The following is a 22,800-nucleotide window of genomic DNA, read 5'->3' as shown; positions in this document are numbered from 1 at the left end:
TGAAGGAAAGTGCAGCGTTTATTGCAGGGCACTAAGCAAAGAATCCAGGGCAGCTAGTGCTTAAATCATTGATCAGGGGATTTTTGTAGAAACTAAATCTTGTGGCCAGCAATTTTTATTTTGGCTGACCAAAAATTTCGGTATTTCACTAACACTTTGCAGATTATTACATTCAGTAGTTTCACTTGACACATCTATAATGTCTTCTCCAGCACTGTGAGTTTCATTTTCACTTTTTGTATCAGAATCAATCACTAAGGTTTTTTGTCTTTTTGTTGGTCTAATATTCACATCACCTGAGTCAGAAATATATTCTGAAGAACTATCTCCTGAGGCATTAATAGATATGTTGCTCAGACAATCAAAGAAAGTATCTGCATAAAATTCACCGAAAAATTCTTGACTCAAAATTTCTCAATGTCTCATTTTTGAAAATTCAATGGTAATAAACCTGCATTTATAATATGCAACACAAGGTTGGAACAAAAACCTAGTGGAATAAAACATGAATGATAATAATCATAAATTGTATAATGAACCCTTGATCAATTTTAAGCTCTACCAACTTCACGTAGTGATGTTAATTGTATCAGTCTGTAAAAATGTATTGATATGTCTTTAGTCAATAATGTGTTTTAAAAGCCTGAACTTCCCTCCCCCCTGCCCACACACACAAGGCTTTCAGGGAAAAGTTTTTAAAGACAGTTCGGGGGAGGAAGGGAGGGTTGTGGGGTGTCTGGTCAGCTCACGGACATACTTCCAATTGGTTGGTGGTGAGGTAATTGGGAGTCAACATCATCAACCTTCTAGTTCCAACTCGTCCCGGCTCCACATAGCTGTGGGCAGCATACAGTTAACTTCTTCTGCCTGGTGGAGGTTTCAGTATCTGCAAAACAGCTCAAAAGCCATGGCTCAGAATATTATCTACAACCCTTGAAAAGAAACTGAAGGTCCTTGACTTTGTTTAATGGCTAAAGTATTACTATTTTATCTTGGTTGACTGTTTTCCTTTCTGCATTTTCTCACTTTGTTAATCTTTGATCAAAGTTCTATAGACAAAAGGCAGGTGGAGGACATATGGGGGGAGTGGTCTGTTCCGGGCTGATAGAAATGACCTGCACTGGTGTTTCCACCATCCTTACAGCCCTAGTGCTGCTGGGCTAATCCAGAGGATGAGTGAGGTCACGTCAGCAACAAGTGAGATGGGAAACCCGCTCTCAACATGTGGACACACCCCAGGAGCAATGGTCCCAGTGCCCACGCCATATGAACCCAAAGGCCACTTGAAAGTCACACCATTCAAGTTCAAGGCACACTGCCATTAGGACTATCCATTAGAACAAAGCTTGCTTTTGTCCGGGCCACAGGATCTAACCCCAGAACACATTATAAGCCAGCCCTGGAACTGGCATGTGAGTTCCTGGAGGTTTGGGTTTGCCACCTTGTGGGGAATAGGATAGAAAGGGATTTATAGATCTCACCTGTCTGTTAATTGCTCCACCAAAGACCAATAAGGTAATTAATCCAGGCCCCAGCTGGAGGAAGGCACCATCATGTTAACCCTGAGGGTCTCTCTAGGATTCAGTATGGGCTCTGGGGACTACGGGGGAATAGGTGGGATGGTACTGCCCCCCAGGACAGAAATCTCAGGCAGGGGTGGCACTATCTCAGGATAGTGCTTGTATGTTGGTAAATGGTCATAATTTTCCCTGTCTTGTGGCTGGTAAACATACTTAGTCTGAGTGGAGGTAATCTGCAGACTGGGCACAGTGGTGGCCCCGCTGGGAAATGAGCTTGCTTGCTAGGTCTATAGCAGGATGTCATTGTCGTCCTCCTCTGGACTTTCATGAAAACTTGAGCCTGTAACCAGCTGGCTTGAATGTTTGCCCACCTCTTGGATTCTTGATACTCTTTAGCTGCTGTTGTCTGTATTGCATTTGTGGTGTCTGGTTGCAGTGCCCCTGTACATACCTGAGCCCAGAGATATCACACAAGAGGGGTTGACCAAGATTGTAAGGGTCGTGCAAGGTGTGCAGGGGTGGAGTGTACTGTCAAGACATTCAGGATGGCTGTTCTCTTACTCTCTGTTCATCCCCTGCTTGACCAGACCCTGCTTCAATTACATGACTATCCAATCCTCCTAATTACAGGGCTTCATCAGTAACTGCCTGCGTGCTTGCCCCCACCCCATCTCCTGGTTTCCTTGGTAACTGATGAGCCCACCTAAAATCAGTTTCTGCCCTGTGCCTCCCACCCATAGATGGTAGCCTCTTTCTTCCCCACGGAGCAAAGACTGCTGCCGTGTCCTGCCTGCCATGGTGAGATGTCACTCCAGGACATTTTGCTTCAGACATGTAAGATCTCCTGTCCACTAAACTATTGATGTCCCCATCACTGTATCCAGCCTCTTTCTTCAGTCTGGAGGCTGGGCAACCACAAGCTTGTAAAGTAAGAACATGAAGAATTTTTACACAATTAGAAAATGATGGAAAGACACATAAAACCTGGTGACCTAGATAGATTCTAGCCTAAATAGTGAATGAATGGAATAGTTCACAAAAGTGTGGACTTGCTTCTGGTGCCCGTGTTGACAATGACCTTTTCAAAACAAGCCCCAAATTTTGTTTTAATCAATGGATTGAAGTTATTATGATTGTAACACAACTTTTTTCACTTTTCTAATCCAGTGGAAGCTATATTCACTTCCTAAGGCTGCCACAATGAAGTAGCACAAACAGAATTGTGTTGTCTTGCAGTTCTGGAGGTTAGAAGTCCAAAACCAAGGAGACAGAGAGCCATGTGTCCCTGAAACCTGTAGTGGACCTGCCTTGCTTCCTCCTAGCTTCTAGTGGTTTAGAATTAGTAGAAGTGCAACAGTTTTGTTTTCTCTTTACAACTTTCAGTTTCAATTCTACTTGCTGTTTTTCAGGAAGTGAAACTTGCAAATTTTCCCCACTCTACCGCAGTCCTAATCTGCGGCTTGACTCACTCTGCAGGAGTCCCGTCCTACAGCGACCATGGTCCTGATGCAGGCTCCAGGCTCCAGACTTGGACAGATTTGCATGCTGATTCTCACCTGCACGGTGCTGCTGCAGGCTTTTGGTATGGCCATGTTTTACATGTATCTCAACAAGGAGCTGAAGCAGGTCAGTACAATGCAAATGCTCCCTGACAGGCACTCTCAGCACCGTCTGGTTGACTGCCTCTGTTGGCTCCTCCGTGAAGACTTTACAGAGGAAGAGAAGCCTCTCTCTCTGCCCTGCCTGGGGACCCTAACTGCTAATGCCTATCATTACTGAAAACTTTGCAGAAGTGAATTGAAGGGATTATGTGCACAAAGTATAGTTACAGAACTGGCTCCACCAGTTTCTAGCAGATTCAGGAAACAAAAGTGCTGAGGTAGTTTTGTCTTCAACAGTATGTTATAATATTAACTGCTGCCATTTCTTGAGTGGTTTCTGCTTAATGTTTTAGAGTGCTTAACTCAAATTCTTGGGCGAGAGAGGAGCTGCCTCAGGGGAGGGCTGCGTCTGCTTTTGCTTTCTGTGACACATCTAGGAGCTAGCACATAGCTCCCACATAGCAGGTGTTTACTAAACACTTGTTGATTGAGTAACCAACCTTCACAAATGTGCTACTACTGGGACACAGGGTACAGTCAAGGCTTTACCCAAAGATGAGCTCTAAGTCACCTGTAATAATGCTCTGGTGTGTTCCAAATGTTGCTAGTTCCAGTGGATTTTGAAAGCAAAATTACTGAAAATAAGCCAACTTCAGCTTTTGGCTTTCTATATAGTCCCTGGTACCTCAGCTGGTAAAGAATCCGCCTGCAATGCAGGAGACCCTGGTTCTATTCCTGGGTCAGGAAGATCCCCTGGAGAAGGGATAGGCTATCATCTCCAATATTCTTGGGCTTCCCTGGTGGCTCAGATGGTAAACCATCTGCCTGCAATGTGGGAGGCCTAGGTTCAATCCCTGGGTTGGGAAGATCCCCTGAGGAGGACATGGCAACCTACTCCAATATTCTTGCCTGGAGAATCTCCATGGGCAGAGAAGCCTGGCAAGTTACAATCCATGGGGTCACAGAGAGTCAAACACAACTGGGAGACTAAACACAGCACACACACACACACACACACACACACACACACACATCTTTAATGTATTTTTTATTGGCATATAGTTGATTTACAATGTCAGTTTCTGCTGTATAGCAAAGTGAGTCAGTTATACATATCCACTCTTTTTTCAGATTCTTTTCCCATATAGGTGATTACAGAGTATTGAATAGAGTTCCCTGTGCTATAAAACACGTTCTTATTATTCATCTATTTCATATATACTATATATTTTTTATGCATTTTTGTTGTTGTTCAGTCACTCAGTCATGTCCGACTCTTTGCCCCACGGACTGCAGCGTGCCAGGCCTCCCTGTCTCTCACCATTTCCTGGAGTTTGCCCAAATTCATGTTCATTGCATCGGTGATGCCATCCAGCCATCTCATCCTCTGTTGCCCTCTTCTGCTTCTGCCTTCAATCTTTCCCAGCATCAGGGTCTTTCCCAATGAGTCAGCTCTTCACATCAGGTGGCCAAAGAATTGAGACTTCAGCTTCAGCATCAGTCCTTCCAACTGTGTATATGTCAGTCCCAATGTCCCAATTTATCCCTTCCCCTGGTAACCGTAAGTTTGTTTTCTGTGTCTGTGACTCAACTTCTATTTTTTAAATAGGTTTATTTCTACCATTTCTTTACATTCCACATATAAGTGATATCATATGATATTTGCTTTTCTCTATCTGGTTTAACTTCACTCAATATAACAATCTCTAGGTTTATTGCTACAAATGGCATTATTTTGTTCTTTTTTGTGGTTGAGTGATATTCCACTGTATATATGTATCATATCTTTATCCATTCCTCTGTTGATGGACATTATGTTGCGTCCATGTCCTAACTATTGTAGATAGTGCTGCAGTGAACACTGGGGTGCATATATCCTTTGAAATTATGATTTTCTCTGGATATGTGTCCAGGAGTGAGAATGCTAGATTATATGTTAGCTCTATTTTTAGCTTTTTTAAGGAATCTCTATACTGTCCTCCATAATGGCTGCACCAATTTACATTCCCAGTAACAATGTAGGATTTTCTGTGTACATTTTGGCTACTTGTGTATTATACAGTCGAGAACTTTGAGCTGAAAGGAATTTTGGACACCTTCATTTTATAGATGAGGCTTGAACCTGCCAGAGAAATAACTTCTCTGAGCTCACGCAGAAATTTGGAAGCAGAACTGGACCCAGGTCTTCTGCTCAGCTCATAGGTAATGCTTCTCGCATCACAGCAGGGAGTCAGTAGGGTTAGCCTATCTCCTCCTTATGCTCAGCACAGCACCCTGATGCATGGTGGCAAGGCAACATCAAATCTGTCAGCTGGCTAGGAAATGCAAGGCTAAGGGTCTTAGACAAACATAAATTGTGCCAAAACAGTTTATCTGTTAAGAAAATAAATGCAGTTTGTATATCCTGTGGAGTATAAACTTGGCTCTCACTTTGCTGGGAATTGCATTTGGAAATTAAGTGAATAAATGAGTCTACAAGTAATTTTGAAAATGATCACTACCGTTAGATGACCAGTCAAGTCAGCTTTGTTATAGGACAATTTCAAAGAGTTTGTATTTGTAAGGAAAAAAATCAACATAACTCCAATCATGTATTTTTAGTTCTATGTCTGCACAAGAGACTGGAATACTGCTATGTTCTCCAATTTGGAGCCAGTATGTACTAAGTTTTATTTACTTCCCAGTATAAATAGTGAATTTGTGTCTCCATATACAAGAGGTTCCCTCAGTTTGCTCATATTAAAAGTTGGCCTCATTTTAAGACTGAACCAACTGGTTCTTTACTGATCTAAGTCATGTAATTATCTGTGTATGTGGTCAACTTTTTTCTTTTAATTCTAAAAAATGGAAGCTTCAAAGCTTAATATCTTCCCACATGCACACATTCTTTCTGATTTCATGTTTATATAATTGCAATGGTAGCTCAGCCGGTAAAGAATCCACCTGCAATGCAGGAGACCCCAGTTTGACTCCTGGGTCAGAAAGATCCCCTGGAGAAGGGATAGGCTACCCACTCCAGTATTCTTGGGCTTCCCTGGTGGCTCAGACAGTAAAGAATCCACCTGCAGTGTGGGAGACCTGGGTTCAATCCCTGGGTTGGGAAGATCTCCTGGAGGAGGGTATGGCAACCCATTCCAATATTCTTGCCTGGAGAATCCCCATAGGCAGAGGAGCCTGGCAGGCTATGGGCCATGGGGTCATAAAGAGTCAGACACAACTGAACAACTAAGCACAGAAATGTTTATATGTTTGTACACTTCTGTATAGATGCACAGAAGACTTTATTAAGAGTATCAAAAACAGGAGAATTGAGATATTGAGCAAATACTATGTTTCATAAACTTTCAAAATATTGTTTTATTTCATCCTCATAACAATTCTATAAAGTAAATATAATTATCCCATTTTATAGATGAGCAAACTAAGGCTCAGGAAAGTTAGATAAAAGGTAAAACCCAATTTTGAACCGAGGCATTAAATAGGTGCTCAGTAAGTTGTAATCAGCATGGAGCAGTCTCTTGAAGTTGTCATCCTCTTCGTCAGAAATTTTTGTAAGGGAAAATGAATTTGAATTTCTTTGAACGACTGTGTAAAGTTTGGAAAAGCATATTCAACACAAGTATTAATTTCCTAAATCAGATCACAGGTTCTACTCTGGCAAAGGAAAATTTGCAGAAGATACAGTGGGTGAGGATTATAGGGAGTGTGGGTTGAGTAGGGCTGAGGGATATTGGATTGAACCCTCACAATGAAGCCTCGAGACCAGTAAGCACAAACAATAAATATGGGCTTAGCCTCTGAAGTCTATGTCTCTGAGAAAGCTTAACAAGGGGATTACCTATTGCTGTGTCATCATAGATGGCAAAGAAAAAGGAGGAGCCCCTTATCCACTGGGCTCCATAAATGATCCTTTATGCTATTTGGGGTTTGCAGAAACTGATTGTCAGAGACTAATGGCTGGGCAGCAGAGAGGGTCAGGACTGCCACCTTGAGGTCTCTGAGCCAGCCAGCCAGCAAAGGAGTCCACACAGCTGACCTCAAGCCCTGCCAAGGACTGGTTGTACCTGGCCTGGACGACCACAGTGTTTGTGATGGCACCACCAGCAGTTGAGTGGAATCCACTTCTCAGAGCCAAGGGCTCCTGGAACAGGAGAGCAGGCACCCAGTGCCATAGCTGTCTCTCCTTCTAGAAGTGTCCAAATTTAAAAAAGCACACTTATCCCGTTGCCCCCAAGATCCAGATGTGGTTAGCAAGAGAACAGTCCCAGCCACAGAAGTGCTGTAGGAAATTCCTTCCCAAAGTGCGAATGGATGTGGAAAGGAAGTGGGGAGATAGATTAAGCATCATTAATCATTCCTGGAATAGCCACAGCACCCTCTTGCCCATGTGTCATTCACCTGTAATGGCCCAGGTGTGTGAAGGAAACTACCAAAGAGGAAACTTGGGGAAGGGGTTGAAGGGTGGCTGCAGCTTTCTATTGTTCAGAAATCAACACATAAGCATAAAAATATCTAGGAGGAAAAATAAGTTGTGATCTCTAGATGATAGGATTATGGGTGCCTCTTTTTCCTTTTTATTTTTCTATATTTTATCAATTTTCTACAATGAATGTTGTAAAACTGTCTATGCCATCCATATGATTGTCATACAGATCTAAAGAAGATGACATTTTTATATAGTCTTAAAAGTAAAGTAAAAAAAAAAAGTAAAGTGAATCACTCAGTCGTGTTTGACTCTTTGCAACCCCATAGACTGTATAGTCCATGGAATTCTCCAGGCCAGAATACTGGAGTGGGTAACCTTTCCCTTCTGCAAGGGATCTTCCCAACCCAGGGATCAAACTCAGGTCTCCCAAGTTGCAGGCGGATTCTCTACCAGCTGAGCCACAAGGGAAACTCAAACCATATGCAAAATTGCCCACACCCTGTCTGATCTTAACCCTATAAAAAAGAGATCCCCCAAAGGTAAACTAGGAGGTGGAATGAGCGTGGATCAAGGAAGATTTTACTTGTTTTACTTTTAGAAAAATATTCAATAATTTTCTGTTTTCCAGGGTGCCTGTGTATCCTCAACATCTTCAGGCTTCATTAAATCTGGGTTAACAGTGGAGTCACACTAGCTTGTCAGACTCCCTCCCATGTCTCCTTTGGACCTTAGTTTTCAAGGCAATCCTTCCCCACCTCCTGAAAATGTTTCTGGAAAATTGCCAGAGGATCTCCAGAGGCCAGCAGTTGGTCCTGATCTGGGCTGGCCCCTGGTCTCTTCCACCCTGTCAAACTCCAATTGACTTCACAGGGGCTGTCAGCTACCCTGACCAACTGATCCCAGCACCTCTCAACTCTGCCCTGCCCCAACCCTGACCCCACCTCCTGGGCACTTTCCAACTGCTATGATGTAAGAAGGCGAGTTGCTCTCTCCTTTTTGTGTCAGGCACATTATTTTGTCCCAACAGGTCACGAAAGTTAGTTAAGCCTGTTTTTTTTTCTTTTTAATCTTTTGGCTGCACCCCACAGCATGTGGGATCTCAGTTCCCCAATCAGGGATCAAACCTGTACCCCTGCATTGGCAGCTCATAGTCTTAACATCTGGACCACCAGGGAAATCCCAGTTAAGCTTATTTATTCAGTTTCATCAAATCAGTGCCTGACCAAGGAATACCTAGTCTTGTTGGACTGGACAATGTCTAATAAAACTATTCTTCTGGAACTTTCCTAAGGCCTTACTGCTAAATCCAGCTCTTTTCTCTGATCCTCCCTGCAGTTTGCTAGACATGCTCTTGTATTTCTAAATTGAGTTCTTTCCTTGGAAAGGCTTTTTAAGCTCCCACATAAATTGCAGATGAAAATTAATGTCTATAGTTGAAGAACATGGAGGTGCATAGGGAAAAGGAATGGTGCCTAATTTCATCTCCAGTCAAAATTCAGGTGGCCCCCACCTGTCACCCCCACTACATCTCCTAGGCAAATGTTTTACTCCTGTAATCTTAAAAAGGAAGAAAGAAAATAAGCATTTACTTAAGAGTAAATGAATGTTCTATGCCAGTGGGAAAGGAATTAAGTCGTGTTTGTCACTTCTATGCTTGAGAGACCTGATCCAATGTCTAAAGAGTACGTGGCTGACAGTACAGACCCACATGACTCTCACTGAAAGTTCTCATCAGTATTTAAGTTATTGTGATTTGGAAAGAGGTTGTCTTTCTATAGAAGGAAGCAGATCATTCTTACGTTCGATCTTTCCTTCAAGCTTTGAAGTCCCCTTCATTCAGACAACAGATAAAATGACTATTTTCCCACTTATTTCTCCAGAGAAAGGCATTTCAGTGGATTTGTATATGGAAATAATATCTGAATCCCCATTGTTAAAAATGGAAACAGGAAAAAAGACCCATCTGAACTTGCATGAACATCCTGTTTTTCTTCATGAGGTTAATCAGTTGTCATCCTGGAGTGTTCCAGATGGATTGGAATGTATGTGTGTAAGTTGTGCGTGTGTGTGTGTGTGTGTAACGTCAAGTGCAAACTTTGCAGACAACGATCTAGTCATTGTAAATGTTTACCCTCAATCAGAATGAGGGAGCAAACCTTCAAATGGTATTTCAAGTCCCTGCAGGTAAATCCCTAACTGGTGTAAACTTTTAATGAGGCAAGATTCAAATATCTAATGGCAATGTAGTCCTGATTCTGCTATCCAGAGGGGCAGACATCACAACAATAGCTAGAATCTGCTAAGACAGTTGGACTATAAAGAAGGCCGAGCACCAAAGAATTGATGCTTTCGAACTGTGGTGCTGGAGAAGACTGTTGAGAGTCCCTTGGGCAGCAAGGAGATCAAACCAGTCAATCCTAAAGGAGATCAGTCCTGGGTGTTCATTGGAAGGACTGATGTTGAAGCTCCAATACTTTGACCACCTGATGTGAAAAGCTGATTCACTGGTAAAGATCCTGATGCTGGGAAGGATTGAGGGCAAGAGAAGAAGGGGGTGACAGAGGATAAGATGTTTGGAGGGCATCACGGACTCAATGGGCACGAGCTTGACCAAACTCAGGGAGAGAGTAAAAGACAGGGAAGCCCAGCGTGTTGCAGTTCATGGGGTTGCAGAGAGGGTGACACGACTTGGTGACTGAACAACTACAAAAACAACCAAGACAGTCAAAGCTAAGGTCAAGAAATAGAACATTACCCGTGCCCTAAAGGGTTTGATTAATTTGGTGGGGGGATCCTGGAATGTAAGCAGACTCCACTGCCTACTTTGTACCTGCATGGGTTTCCAACTGTAGAGTGGGAGTCATACCATGTCAGAGCTGGAAGGGACCTCAGAGATCACCACAGGGAACCAACTTGAAACGCAAATTAAGAAGAGATTTTGAAGTGAAGAGGCAATTTGTTGAGCGACACACAGCTATCCAAAGGCAGGGGCCGCAAAGGCATTGTGACCCCAGATTCCTGGCCCACACCTGTTTCCTCTCTCCCACATCCAACTGCTTATCTTTATTCAAAGGATGGAAGACTGCATGCTTACTTTTACTTCAGGCGATGACCTTATCCAAGGTACTAAGACTTCTCTGAACATGTCATCAGTTTCTGTTATTTTAACTTGTAAATGAGCAAAAAGAAAAAAGCACTTGTGTGTAATACTGTGTTATATCCATCTCAACCCAGGTGCAGGACAAATACTTCAAAAGTGCCTTGGCTTGCTTCTTGGAGGAAGATGACAGTTCCTGGGACTCCAGAGATGATGAGAGTATGATCAATCCCTGCTGGGAAGTAAAGTCACAACTCCATCTGTTTGTTAAAAAGGTAGGTGAACCATGGTGTCACTTTACCAGTGGGCATAGGGGGTCAGAGGAGAAAGACTATTTTAGATCATGAATTCTTGAGTCCTCATTTTGTAAAGGAGAAAGTTGGAACCCAGAGTGTTTAAGTGATTGTCCTCAAATTCACAGAACTAGGAAAAAGTGGGATCCACCCCACAGTGGGTCCTGATCGAAGCCTGCTCTAGAGTTTATTCCTCTCTTCCAGAGAGCTTCCTCATCTAGTCTAAATATTTTATCTTACCTTGTGGAAATGAAGCACGGACAGAATAATATGCCCAAGGTCACACACTAATAAAGGATGTGCGTGGGGTTTTTTTGTTATTCAGAAGACAAAAGAAACCAAATAATGATATTTTATATTTTTCCCACATTGTTGTTCTCTGGAATTAAGTCTTTTATTTTTGTACACATATAGGGCTGAAGAAAAGGAAAGGAAAAGGGAAAAAAGATACACTTTGGAAACTGAAGGTGATGGCATCTCAATTCACAGTAAATTACACATACAAAATATTACTTTCTGCTTGTGAAAATTGCTTACATAGGCTCTCTAGCAGAAACACTATGGTAGCTAACAGTTTATTTCACTAGATGTGATTATATAGTTATACTCTGAGTGACATGACAGGTCAAACAGAGTTTCTTTTCTCAAGCTGCTTTCTTATCTGTAAGATGGGGTTAGTAACGTTTACCTCCTGCATATCTGGAAAGGTCAGCCAAGAATACAAATATGAAAATACCCTGTAAACTATGATGCACAATCATTCTTTAAACAATTACTGGGGACACTCCCAGAGTAGGAGGAGGACGTGCTTTAAAGAAACAATTGTAAGTCCATTGTCTGGTTCTCAGTGTGCCTTTCTATAGACACAGTGTTCTGTTGGTGAGTAGGCTCCGATTTGTAGCCCTAAGCAGCCCTCACAGTAAAGCCCAGACATCCCCTGTGATGCTATTTCTATGACACGTAAAATCAGGCTTCCACCTGGTTGTCCTAGAAACTCATCTGCTCCATGGCTGCCCTGGAAACACAGGCGGGGTGCTCGCTGCACACAGGCAGTCCTGAAGCAGCTGGAACTCCATCGCCCCAAGTGACAAGGACCAGGAAAGACCCAGGTTTGGGGAAGGGTCCTGAGGAAGCTGAGGAGTGGGACCCCACGGCCCCTGGGATCAGAGAGGGTGGCAAACCCACTGGTGGCAGAGGAGCAAAACTCAGAAGTAGAGTAGAAAGCTGAAAACTGAGGAAGGGCTGAATGCTGGGGCAGGAAGTTGGGGAGATGAGAGATCAGTGTGGGTGGGTTTTACATGTCTGTTTCCTGCTCTTCCCCTCTCCCCCCACTCTCCCATCCTGAGATGTGAACTAGAGAAGGTAGGGCACCAGGGCAGCTGAGAGTGTGGGCTAGGAGGGGGAAAGACTCCCCCTATTTCCAGGTACCATATAAACAAACAGATCATTTCCCATAAATGTCCTTTATGGACATTCCGCATGTTATTAGTATCTCCCCTAATCCTCAAACAGCTGTGAGGAAGGAATCAGTATTATCTTCTTTTTTTCTAAAAAAAGATAAAAGAAATTAAAATAGTCCATATCAGTTAAGTAACTTGAGAAAAGTTTCCTGGGGCTGATAATGAACAGATTTTAATCCAGTCCATCTGCTTATATTCTAACCATTCTGGTTTTTTTGTTGTGTGCTTTTGTTTTCGTTGTGCTATGTGGCATCTTATTTCTTGGGCATCTTTTTTTCCCTGTCCAGGGATCGAACCAGCGCCCCCTGCTGTGGGAGGGCCGAGTCCTAACCACTGGACAACCAGGGAATCCTCATTATAATCGTTCTTTTTTCCTGCCTACCACACTGTAAGAATTAGCCTTTTCTTTTTCCTGCTCTTCCTTTTTCCTTTCTGGCTCAGAAGGCCAGTGACAGAGCTAATGTGCTGAGGCCCTTGCTTCCCCTCCCACACACCAGTGTCCTTTGCCCTACAGGAGCCCCAACCTGTCATCTGTGTTCAGGGCTTTTGACAAAGGAAAATGCAGATATGGGGCTGGAGTACAGAGGAAGTTTCTGACAGTTATGTGATTAACAACGGTGAATGGAAAGGTGGGCAGGGACGGGTGACAGGAGGGAGTAGAGAGGAGTTTAAAGCCATAGGTGAGTCATGTCAGGGGGGTGGGCTCATTGAACAGAAGGGCTCAATTTCATTCTTTCTTACTGGTTTTCCCCACTGGTTAGCAAGAGGGGAAAGAAAATAATATGAGGTGTTTAGTAAGAGATGGACATTTGGTAAGATCTCTTTATGGTGAGAATGTCTCAGCCACATTCTCAGAAATGAGAGAGTGACACAGTGCCAGCAGGTCACCACTGGATGGGCTGTGCTTGTCTATGGGTGTCATAAGAGAAAGGGAGTGTGCCTTACACCTTCAGTCTTGGGTATGTCCAATAATTTAAAGCCCCTGGAATCTAACACACGCATACATTCAGAGACACACAGTGCACTTGTACACATGCTTGCATGCAGACACACACAGACAATGCACTTATACACATGCTTGCATGCAGACACACCTCCCAGAAAGTGAGGTGACATGGCCATCATGTCTATTAGCCACAAGGAAGTCTGGGCACATTAGGCTGACCTAACTTGGAGAAAAATGACTCCTCCTTCCTGTGGTGCTCCAGGTATGGCATTTCAAAGACTTCATCCAGAAACAGAAGTCTCTCAGACAGAGGACCATCCTTTCATCAATAGTAGGGACAGCTGCCTCCATATTTACCCCAGCTCCCACCCTACCCCACATGCTCTTCGCTTGAACAACTTAAAGCTGCCTAAGTTGATATCTTAAATGCAGAAATTTCCTGTTAGACATCAGCAAGAAGAGCCATAGGCATTCAATAATCAGTTTAAATGTTTAGGGAAATTAACAAGCTCTATTCAATACTATTTGCAGATGATTTTGAGAACCTTTGAGGAAATGATTCCTACAAATCCAGGTATTATTTTTTGTTGCTATTTTAATTTTCTAGTGTCAACCTCCTGATACCTCTCCATCCTCTTGCTTTCTACTCCCACCCAAACATCCCACCTCTGACTGATGCTCAGTAACTCAAGATGCTTGATTCTGTTTCCCTTTTGACATTGGCATTTGAACCAAATCTGAGGCCCACCTCAGGTATGAACTTTATTTCATGGGAATTTTATTCTTCCAATGTGGATTTTCCTTTCATCTCAACTTCTTCCATTCTTTGTTTTTACCTTCTAATGTGGGTAGCTTTCTGGAGCATAGCTGGAAAAAAATAAGGGGTCCAAAGTTTCCCATCTTCTCTGCTTCTGACCATGCCTAGGCTCTAAGCCTTTCTTTATGCAAAAATTTTGCTCCATCATCTCTTTCCCAACAATCCTTCTTCCCACCCCAAATCCTCACTCTGTAGTCCCCACACCTTTGCCATCTCCACTGATGGTCGGCCAACTGCTCTTGACCCACACTCCCTGTCAGTGGGTCTTTCAGAGAAGACCAAACCGGCTTCTCTGGTCCTCTGCCTGGCTTCTTCTATTCTTGGATTTTTACATCTCCTTCTCATCCTCCATCCTCATCACCTCTGCAGAGAGAACTTCTCTGACCAGCTTTCTAAGAAAGTTCCCCCACATCCTGTTTTTCTGTCATACTTATTTTGTTCATTTCCTTTGATAAGTACATGTGTATAAATCAAAGGAAAAAATATATATATATTCTCTGTGTTCTGATTCCCTACTACATAAAAGATCTACAAAGATTGAAAACATGCCTATTTCTCTCACCTCTCTATACCTAGACTTACCTCTATATCTCAAACCTTGTAGATTCTCTTTTATCCCCTGGTCCTTAGCTGCACCAACTTTGGTGGGCATGTGCGTGTGTGCATGTGTGTGCGTGCATATGTATGCGTGCATGTGTGTGCGTGTAAGTTTTGACTGAGGTGAAATTCACATAACATACGATTAACCATCTTGAAGCATATGATTTGGTGACAATTAGTGCATTCACAGTGTTGTCTCACCACCATCTCTGTTTACATACAAATTTTTAATACAGATTTTGTGAATCAAGATGTAAGTAAATGTAACTAAGGAATTAAATTTGCTGTTTCTCCACATTTAGCTCACCATAATCCCATTTTCCCCTACTAATGGTCATACAGGCCTCCATACATGTACCACAGACTTAAAGTCCTGGAGTACACCATCCTGGCAGAGAAGAACCAGTGTTTTTAAAATAGATATTTGGTTAATGATGTCTTCCTACTTTTCAGCTATCCTTTCCCATTACAATCAGCTTCCTCATCCCTTGATAACCCCCACCATCCTTTATTAAATATGAAGGCAAGACCTGGTCCCAGGGTCTAAGTATTCTTTCTGGTCATTTCCCCAAAGCCAAAGGCAGTAGCAGGAATGATAAACATGCCATCTCTTCTTGCTTTAAAATATTTGTTTCTTTGGCTTCCTCGTATCTTAGTCATGGCACACAGGATCTTCACTGCATCATGTGCAATCTTTCCTTGCGGCACATGGACTCTCTAGTTGTGGTGCTCGGGCTCAGTAGTTGTGACACATGGGCTTAGTTGCTCCATGGCATATAGATCCTAGTCCCCCAACCAGGGATCGAACTGCATCCCCTGCATTACAAGGCAGATTCTCAACCACTGGACCTCCAGGGAAGTCCCTCCAACTCTTCTAATGAGGAACACCAGATCCATGGTTTACAGCATATTCATGTACTATTTTCAGTTCTGGGAGAAAAGTATTCTTTTTTATATTATCCCAGTGGGGTGCAGAAATCACATACTTCTCAGTATACCAAAATGTATCCATGACACCCAAATACACATATTCATAGGCTTCTTGTCTGGGAGTTGTCTGCTATAGTCTGTAGGAAATTTCCTCTCTTCAAAATGTGCTCTTATATCTAGGCTTTCCTATATCCCTGCACTGACCTCAAATGCAAGATGTTTGTAACTGGATTCCATTACCAAATGTTTTAAAGCAAAGTGTTTAAGTCTCGGAGCAGTCAAGACATTATGAATTATTTATCGCTGAAGGTTCAAAGTAAATGAACACATCAACTTTGAAAGTTGAGCTGAGAGTAACATGTAATTGACTACATCCCCATGCTGTGTTGGGTCTTCAATATAGTACAAATACCCACTATCCTGAAAAAGCAACAATACCAGATAGATAAAGTCTTCTCCTATTTCTTTCTCCCCTATGGAATTTTGTCACCTCATTTCAGTTTCCTCTACTACTAGTTTAGATGGACGCTTCCTATTCTCAGACCTGATCAATTACAATTGTCTGCTAGCTCACCAATCTCTAGCCCTCTTGGTTTCTACCATCAGATCTTACTATGAGTTAGTTTAGCCTAAAGCACAACACATATCTTTTTGCTTCCCTGATTAAAACTGTTCAGAGTCTTCTCATGTCTGTAAAATCCAAATCTCTTAGCCTAACATTCAAATCCTCTATAGCTTAACTCCTCATTCAAGCCTGAAACTGAACTCCTCTGATGCCTGTGTCCCAGGAATGCTGTGTGCATCTTGTCTTGGGGACACTGTTCTAGATCTCTGCGAATGCCCTTCTCCCATTGTTGAGGGCTTTAAGCCTCTCCATCCTCCCTCATTTCAAATAATTGTCCTGCACCTCAAATGCTTTCTTGCATTCTTTCTTTGTTTATAGTTATTTCTCTGTGTTCCTAGAAGAGTGCCTGGCATAGAGGTAATGGGCATTTTGGTTTTCTGGATTAAGTGAATGAAGGGACCTTAGTCCAAAACCTCCCCTGACCCAGCTTTCCAACGAATAGGAATCATCATCACCCTTCCTTTCTATTTCACATGGGCCAATTTTCACTTTCTAATTTGTATCTTCCTTAAACACTGTAAGTCCCATGAAGGCTCAGATTATACTATCAGTGATTAATCTTTGAATTCCCCATGGAAGCACTGCCTTGTCTGTGGACATGTTTGTTTGGTGAAACCATACAATTTATCTTAACAACCAGTGTAAGCCTCTTGGGAGGTTTTAGCTGATTTTTAAAAGAGTAATTTGTTGAATTTGTAGTCATTTAATCTGCTATAGAGTACTTCAGATGGTGGTCAGTAAATGTGATTTGTTTATTATGATCTAGTGAATCAATGATTTATATGTTTATACACTAATTATCATGACCATTATGTCATTTCGTATACCTTTTGGGAGGTGAGGGAAGTGATTGCTGGATACAGTTTGTGGCATCTATGGACATGTAAACCGTGGAATCCTGTGGCCACAAAGAAAGTTGAGCCATAAACCCCATAAACCATATGGGGTTGTAATTGCTGTTCCTTTAGAGTAGGAAGTAGCTAGCAAAGAGGAAAAAATAATTGAAATGATGAAAATTGGTATCAGTTTTTTTCTACATACAGCTCAAAGTGGAAAGTTGCCAGTACCTGGTTATTTGTGCACTTTTAATGCCTCAGCAGGAGTATTATACGTCCATGGTTTTGTTACTATTGTTGTTTAGTAAAAGTGTCAGGATCTTCACTTTGTTATATTCTAGTAGAACCTTACCCCTGAGATGCCAATAAATTATAGCTCAAGATACTTCTTATTCCTCCTATCTAAAGTACTTTGTGAATTAAACATAGGCTGAAGTAGACTACTCATAATACTAAAATGTAGGTTGGTTTTATGGAAACCCATATAATCAACCTTGGGAGCCCAGTGTGTTTACTATGCTTGATTGACAAGTGCTGTGAACAGCAATGTATTTGCGAAGTAGTTTGACAAGTGCTGATGATTCTTTGTCATTTCTCTTTTAGAAAAGCAATATATGCCTTACCTAGAGAGAGAAAAGGGTCCTAAGAGGGTAGCTGCTCATATAACTGGAAGCAGTCGGAAAAGAAGCACGTTGCCGGTTCTAGGTAAGAGAAATGATTAATATATGGTTTAAAGGAAGGGAAGGGAAGAATTTATTCTAAATAATTTATTCTTGTATCTGAAATGTTTATATGGCTATCTACAAAATGGTCAGTAGAAATCAAGTCTCAGATTGACTCTTTTCAGAAGCAAGATTACAAGATGAGTAGCTTAGTTACTGCCTGGCACAACTGGCCTCAAGAAAATTCTGAAATGAGAGAACTTAGAGTTTCCTATGCCCCTATTTTTGCTTTTCGTATTTTTAAAAGTAATTTCTCACTCTTTCATGAAATCTTTCTCCTCTGCAAAGGTTCTAAATCAGTCATCTACCTTTCCAATGAGTCACCCAACCCTTCCAGTGACATTTGCATTAGGTTGAACCACAAAAAGAAAAAATGGCCAGTATTTGACCACGTTGCACTTATGGAAATGTCAGTTTCATATAGTTTAACCAAATAGATTATGCCTAATTTTAACTGGAGAATAGGTGTCCATATACTGCTGAAGTTAGTGTGTGAGTCTTGTAATCTAATCACCCACCTGGGAATCCCAGCTCCTCCTTACTAAGTTTTTCATTTTGAGGAAATTACTTAACCCAATCAAGCTTCATTTTTTTTCTCTCATTTTTTTTTTTAAAGATTTTTTTTGATGTGGACCATTCTTAATGTCTTTAATGAATTTGTTACAATATCACTTCTGTTTTATGTTGTGGTTTTTTGGCCAAGAGGCATGTGGGATCTTAGCTCTCCAACCAGGGTTGGAATCCAAACACCCTGACTTGGAAGGCAAAGTCTTAACCACTGGACCACCAGGGAAGTCCCAGGCTTCTTTTTCTTCACATAAAAAGTAGAGATAATCTTTAACTCACAAAACAGTGACGATGAATGAAAAATGTTAGTGCATTGTAAATACTCAGTAAGTAGTGCTTTTATTATTGTGAGAGATTTTGTCCTAGGTTAAAGGTATTTCAGGCATCAGTTAATGAATGAAAAGTTTGTTGAGTTTTTTTGTTGGCTGGTTGGTTTTTGTCTGGTTTTACTCCGGGCAGTTGCCTTCATGGTATTCCTGAACTGGTATTTTTGGAGGTAATTGATGTGTTCTGCCTATTTGTGAGATTGTTATTTCACTATTCCTATTTACTATTCATCAGATAATATGGTGGTTGTTTTAAACTCTTGAAAAACTAAATTTTGCACCAATCATACAGATGAGCCCAAAGTTTAAAGGAATATGCTGTCTCAGTAAGGCCCATCTTCATTCACAATCTTCAGGATTTAAAGATCCAAAGATCTGAAGATCTTTAAATCTGGGCTTTTTTTTTGTTGCCAAACCCTGTACCTGACTTATTGGACTCGAGATGCCTGCTGCTTGGAAGGTGCTTTTGACACTGGGTTACTGAGAAAGACCAAGGAGGAATTCAAAAAGACCTAAAAGAGTAGCAGGAATTTATGAGCTCTAGGCTTGGGGAACAGATGTGTTTCTTTTGGTTTCCTTCTGCATTGTCAATCTGAGCTCACCAGCACAGGAAAGGAGGCAGGGGTTCTGGACAGCAATTCTTCCCAGGAGTAAACTGCTATCCTAATGAACCATTCCCATGTTGCCATTCAGAGCTGAGTGTGGCAGTCGAGGTACAACAAAATAGGGGACTTCAAACAGGTCGCAGTGGCATGGGAGCCTCCATATTTCTATATGATTAGGATCTGGACTTCTTGGAAGATTGAGGGAGTGTGAAGCTTTAAATTAGATTAAAATTCTTTACAGTTCCAACCAAATCGTTGTCTAGCCACAGCTATTGGGAAACTCCTTGCTTTACTACAAGTTAATTTTATTTTTCTCCAAACTTCATCCCAGGCTCCAAGAATGAAAAAGCTATGGGCCATAAAATAGATTCCTGGGAGTCGTCAAGAAAAGGACATTCATTCTTGAATAATTTGCACTTAAGGAATGGAGAGCTGGTTATCCATCAAACAGGATTTTATTACATCTATTCCCAAACATACTTTCGATTTCAGGAACCTGAGAAAGTTTTGGGAAGTGTTTCAACGGAAGAGAACAGAAAAAAAGTCAAACAAATGGTACAATATATTTACAAGTACACAAACTATCCTGACCCTATACTGCTGATGAAAAGTGCTAGAAATAGTTGTTGGTCTAAAGATTCAGAATATGGACTCTATTCCATCTATCAAGGAGGAATATTTGAGCTTAAGGTAAATGATCGAATTTTTGTCTCTGTAACTAATGAGCGATTGGTTGACTTGGACCAAGAAGCCAGTTTTTTCGGAGCCTTTTTAATTGGCTAAATGATCTATAAAGAAAAAACAGTGCCCCCAGAGTGACCTTTCACTTTTCACAGTTATGTACTTCAAAAATGTGGTGAAAGTAAGGCAGCCTGAGCAGAACAACTTCAGCCAAAAGATCTACAACACAAGCTTTTTTGGTATCCTGGATTCTTTACCACTTAGCCACCTGGGAAGCCCTCTTTGAGAACTCTACCAGATACCACCTTACCACCAGAAATCTAGAAGATTCTCAATTTAGAAACACTTATGTAGCAATTAAGATCTCTGCTTCTTTACCATCTACTCTTGTGAAGATACCAGAAGACTGAAAGGTCATGGTCATTGTATGCAGAATGCCAAGGGAGTGGCATAGTGCAGGACCTTGTAGTAGTTGTCCTGGACTCTCAACGTGGAAATAAGAAGATTCCATTGTATTTCTCCATTGTCTGTTGTAACTTCTCCTGTTTTATTTCTAATTTTGTTGATTTGGGTCTTCTCCCTTTTTCTCTTGATGAGTCTAAGTAATGGTTTGTCAATTTTGTTTATCTTCCCAGAAACCAGCTTTTAGTTTTATTGATTTTGCTACTGTTTCCTTCATTTCTTTTTCATTCCTTCTCTGATCTTTATGATTTATTTCCTTCTACTAACTTTGGGTGTTTATTTGTTCTTCTTTTTCTAGTTGCTTTAGGTGTAAGGTTAGGTTGTGTACTTGATGTTTTTCTCGTTTATTTTTTACAGTTTGAGTTTTTTACAGTTTTTTTTTTCCTGTAATTGGTATCTAATTTTACATAAGCATCTCACACAGCTCAATATCAGAAAAACAAACAACCCAATAAAAAATTAGGCTGAGGACCTAAACAGACATTTCTCCAAAGAAGACACAAAGATACCCAATAAACACAAGAAAAGATGTTCAACATCATTTATTATTAGGGAAATGCAAATCAAAACTACCATAAGGTACCACCTCACTCCAATCAGAATAGCCATCATCAAAAAATCTACAAACAATAAATGCTGGAGAAGATGTGGAGAAAAGGGAACCCTCCTACACTGTTGGTGGAAATGTAAATAGATAAAGCCATTATGGAGAACATTATGGAGGTTCCTTTAAAAACTAGGAATAAATCTACCATATGACCCAGCAATGCCACTACTGGGAATACACCCTAAGAAAACCACAATTCACATCTACCCCAATGTTCATTGCAGCACTAATTTACAATATCCACGACATGGAAGCAACCTAGATGTCCTTTGACAGATGAATGGATGAAGAAAATGTATACAGATATACAATGGAATATTACTCAGCCATAAAAAGGAACTAGTCTGAGTCAGTGGTAGTGAGGTGGATGAACCTGGAGTCTGTTATACAGAGTAAAGTAAGTCAGAAAGACAAAAACAAATATTATATGTCAGCGCATATGTATAGAATCTAACCTGGAGAAAAAAAATGGCAACCCACTCTAGTATTCTTGCCTGAAAAATCCTATGGACAGAGGAGCCTGTCAGGCCACAGTCCCTGAGATTGTAAAGAGCTGGACATGACTGAGTGACTGAACAGTATGGAATCTGGAAGAATAGTACTAATGAACCTATTTACAGAGAGGAAATGGAGATGTAGATGTAGAGAATGGACTTGTGGACACAGTAGGGGAAGGTGAGACTAGGACAAATTGAGAAAGGAGCATTAACATTTATATACTGCTGCTGCTGCTGCTGCTAAGTCGCGTCAGTCGTGTCCGACTCTGTGTGACCCCATAGATGGCAGCCCACCAGGCTCCGCCGTCCCTGGGATTCTCCAGGCAAGAATACTGGAGCGGGTTGCCATTTCCTCCTCCAGTGCATGAAAGTGAAAAGTGAAAGTGAAGTCGCTCAGTCGTGTCCGACTCTTCGTGACCCCATGGGCTGCAGCCTACCAGGCTCTTCCGTCCATGGGGTTTCCCAGGCAAGAGTACTGGAGTGGGGTGCCATTGCCTTCTCCGATTCTTTATATACTATTATGTGTAAATAGATAACTAGTGAGAAGCTGCTATGTAACACAAGGAGCCTAGCCTGGCACTCTGTGATAACCAATAACAGTGGGATTGGGGGAAGAGGGAGGGGATACATATATAATTATGACTAATTGTCACTGTTGTACAGCAGAGACCAACACAACACTGTAAAGCAACTATCTTCCAATAAAAAGGTAATAAAAATAAGTGTTGCTTTTTCAATAAAAATGACTTTAAAATATGTAGTTTTTGTGTATTTTGTACTTAACATTTTGTAGTAACGTGATTAGTAACAATGGGGAAAAGAACTTCTAAAGTCTTTTTCATGGTATCTTTTATCTAACATGTCTTATAGAAGAAAGAAAGAAACTGCTCATTTTTGTATAATGTGATTAAAATATATCAGTCCTTTCCTTTATGGTTAATGCTTTTGTTACAGATTGAATTGTGTCCCAACAAAATATAATGTCAAAGTCCTACTTCCCAGTACTTCAGAAATGTGATCTTATTTGGAAATAAGTTTGTTGCAGATATAATTAGTAAAGATGAGGTTGTAGTGAAATAGGTCGGGTCCTTCATAGAATGTGACTGGTGGCCTCATTATTTAAAGAAGGAGATTTAGTAACACAAAGACCCACAGGAAGAAGTCCGTGTGGCAGCAGAGGCA

The 22,800-nt window shown here is 41.4% G+C and overlaps 1 protein-coding gene across 2 annotated transcripts; it reads left to right on the top strand.

The window, feature by feature from the left end:
- Positions 1-2,954: 2,954 nt before the first annotated feature.
- On the top strand, positions 2,955-22,374 carry TNFSF10 (TNF superfamily member 10). Of its 2 annotated transcripts, none has more exons than XM_081570953.1 (5): positions 2,955-3,146; positions 10,782-10,919; positions 13,875-13,917; positions 17,755-17,856; positions 19,703-22,374. In XM_081570953.1, exons 1-5 carry the CDS (start codon positions 3,018-3,020, stop codon positions 20,152-20,154), a joined length of 864 nt encoding a protein of 287 aa, XP_081427079.1. In that variant the 5' UTR covers positions 2,955-3,017; the 3' UTR covers positions 20,155-22,374. The 2 variants fall into 2 exon arrangements, with proteins under 2 accessions (XP_081427079.1, XP_081427080.1); XM_081570954.1 differs by lacking the exon at positions 2,955-3,146 and adding an exon at positions 9,937-10,670.
- The last annotated feature ends 426 nt before the right edge of the window (positions 22,375-22,800 follow it).

This window comes from Giraffa tippelskirchi, chromosome 2, assembly GCF_054371585.1.
Source record: "Giraffa tippelskirchi isolate mGirTip1 chromosome 2, T2T-mGirTip1v1.2.pri, whole genome shotgun sequence".
Taxonomy (NCBI): Eukaryota; Metazoa; Chordata; class Mammalia; order Artiodactyla; family Giraffidae; genus Giraffa; species Giraffa tippelskirchi.
Note: the sequence above shows the minus strand (reverse complement) of the source record. Positions and strands in the feature narration are given on the sequence as shown.

Excerpts from the sequence above, each read along its gene's own strand:
- TNFSF10 (XM_081570953.1), top strand. The coding sequence starts at position 3,018 with ATGGTCCTGATGCAGGCTCCAGGCTCCAGACTTGGACAGATTTGCATG. Across the intron at positions 3,147-10,781 it reads TCAACAAGGAGCTGAAGCAG|GTGCAGGACAAATACTTCAA; the intron begins GTCAGTACAATG and ends ATCTCAACCCAG. Across the intron at positions 10,920-13,874 it reads TCCATCTGTTTGTTAAAAAG|ATGATTTTGAGAACCTTTGA; the intron begins GTAGGTGAACCA and ends TACTATTTGCAG.